General features: G+C 37.6%; 1 protein-coding gene across 1 annotated transcript; it reads left to right on the top strand.

The window, feature by feature from the left end:
• The first annotated feature begins 1,211 nt into the window (after positions 1 to 1,211).
• On the top strand, positions 1,212 to 1,799 carry LOC145689530 (uncharacterized). The gene has a single exon (XM_081763706.1). It carries the CDS (start codon positions 1,212 to 1,214, stop codon positions 1,797 to 1,799), a length of 588 nt encoding a protein of 195 aa, XP_081619832.1.
• Positions 1,800 to 2,242: the final 443 nt, after the last annotated feature.

Consider the following 2,242-nt stretch of genomic DNA (forward strand, 5'->3'; position numbering starts at 1 on the left):
TTGTAATCGGTTGAATTATTCCACCATGGTAAGTGGAAGTGTAAGGAGCCTGTTGGTGATGCGGATTTGAAATTGTGAGTGGTGTGTGGAAAGTAACACGTGGAAATTTTCGGAAAGTGGGAGGTGTTTGATGAAATAAGGGTGACTGAGTAGAGGGAAATGGCTGTGAATAATGCGATGGTGGTGCATGACCATACTGGTCAGGGCCTACAATTGATGCGTGTGAAGGAGGACAATATACCGGCTGTTGTGGTTGTACTGAAGGAGATTACGTTGCAGGACTGGGAGTGGTAATCTGAATACTTTTAACAGCTGTAGAACACCTATTTGAAAGTCCACAATTTGCCTCTCACTAAACGTTTTAAGCGTAGGAATGATACCCTTAAAAAACATCATGTGTCTGTTTTCCTACTCATCGACTTTTATAGCTTCGAGAACTTTTTGTTCAAATTCATCAAGGCTTCTCTTTTTTCTTGCTTTGGTTGATTTCTTCGGCGTAGTCGTTACAGATGCAGGCTGTACAGTCTGTTCCTCTTCATGTGGATTTTCAGGCTGACTTTCACCATTATTTGGTTGGCTTTCATTATCACTGTGTTCACCACTTACAATGTTCATGTTGGATACAGTTGGCCTGTGGATTAAAGTTTTCTCCAGAAACTTCAATTGCTCATGGTACAAATATTTCCGCATTTTAGGTGCACCAGACCCTGGTTTCTTAGTCTCTTTTTCTCGTTTCTTCCACTTCAACCAACTGTCCCTAGTATTTTTCCATCTTTTAATAATTTGGTTTCCTGAAACAGATGCCAATAACATGTTTTACGTTTTAAGAATTAAAAATAATTTTTAAATTTATAAGTTTTCATTTTAGGAATTATCATCACAGTAGTAATTATTTTTATCTACTATTTATTTCAGATACCTGGCTAGTGGATGTTCTTTCACAGATCTTCACTACAGTTACAGAATGGGAATATCTACTATTTCAAAAATCGTTCGAGAAGTCTGCCGCAGTATTTGGTCATGCCTTGTTGAAGAATTTATCCCAGAACTGACAAAAGACTTGTGTAAATCTGTTGCTGCAGGTATTGAGAAACGAGCAAATTTTCCTCACTGCATAGGCGCTGTGGATGGGAAACACATACGGATTATAAAGCCAGAATACAACGGATCGATGTGGTATAATTATAAGTCTTTTTTTCTCAATTGTGTTGATGGCTGTTTCTCATTCAAATTATCGATTTATTTATGTTGACATTGGTGCATATGGAAATGAGAGCGATTCAACAATTTTTAAGGCAAGTACCTTGTGGAAGAGCATAGAGGAAAAAAGGTTCGACTTGCCTTCTGAAAAGCCCTTACGAGGCACAGAATCTCCGGACTTTCCTTATTTCTTTGTAGGAGATGAAGCTTTTGCTCTCAATGTTCATTTACTTTGGCCATTTGGTGGGAAAGAACTTACCGAAAAGAAAAGGATATTCAACTATCGCCTCAATCGAGCCCGAAGGTATGTTGAGTGTTCCTTTGGTATTATGACAAATAAGTGGAGAATTTTTCATCGACCTCTCAATGTTGGCATTGACTTTGCTGTTGATATTGTTAAGGCTTGTACAGTCCTACATAATTATGTGAGAGAAAAGGATGGGTATAACTATGAAGATACAATGACAATTGTGGGTTTGGAGGATATTTCAACACAGACTGTTCAAGGTGGCAGAGCAGCTAACTGCATTAGAAATACTCTGGCTGACTACTTTGTGTCGGAAGTAGGTTCGGCCCCATGGCAGACATCGAAAATATAGGTCTCCGAATTCACTTTTGTTAAATTGTTGCCCAAGAAGCCAGACGAGAGAAATTTTGAAAAAGAAGATATGAGAAAGACTTTATGAGATGGGATAGCTTCATGTCTCACATTGAGCAATACTACTTCAGTGTAATTAACCTTAGCCAATGTATGGTGTTGTCATTTTTTATAATTCAACAATACAATTTATGTATTTTAAAGAATTTATAGTATAGCTTCATTAGACATGTGATATTTAAATTATAATCTTAGCGGAAAGATACGGAAACACATCGTGTCCTTCCAGAACTTGAAATCACGCATAGTGTCCACACAAGGTGAAAGGATTGGTTCCACGAAGCAAAGAATATGCTACATGCTAATTAAACTTCATTGAATGAAAATCGTGGGTGAGCCGGATGTATAGCTTATCCCCAATACTATAATTTCAATATTAAGACT

Source organism: Thermobia domestica, chromosome 7, assembly GCF_964235325.1.
Source record: "Thermobia domestica chromosome 7, izTheDome1.hap1.1, whole genome shotgun sequence".
In the NCBI taxonomy this organism is placed as follows: domain Eukaryota; kingdom Metazoa; phylum Arthropoda; class Insecta; order Zygentoma; family Lepismatidae; genus Thermobia; species Thermobia domestica.

Coding starts and splice junctions, on each gene's coding strand:
- LOC145689530 (XM_081763706.1), top strand. CDS start 1,212: ATGGCTGTTTCTCATTCAAATTATCGATTTATTTATGTTGACATTGGT.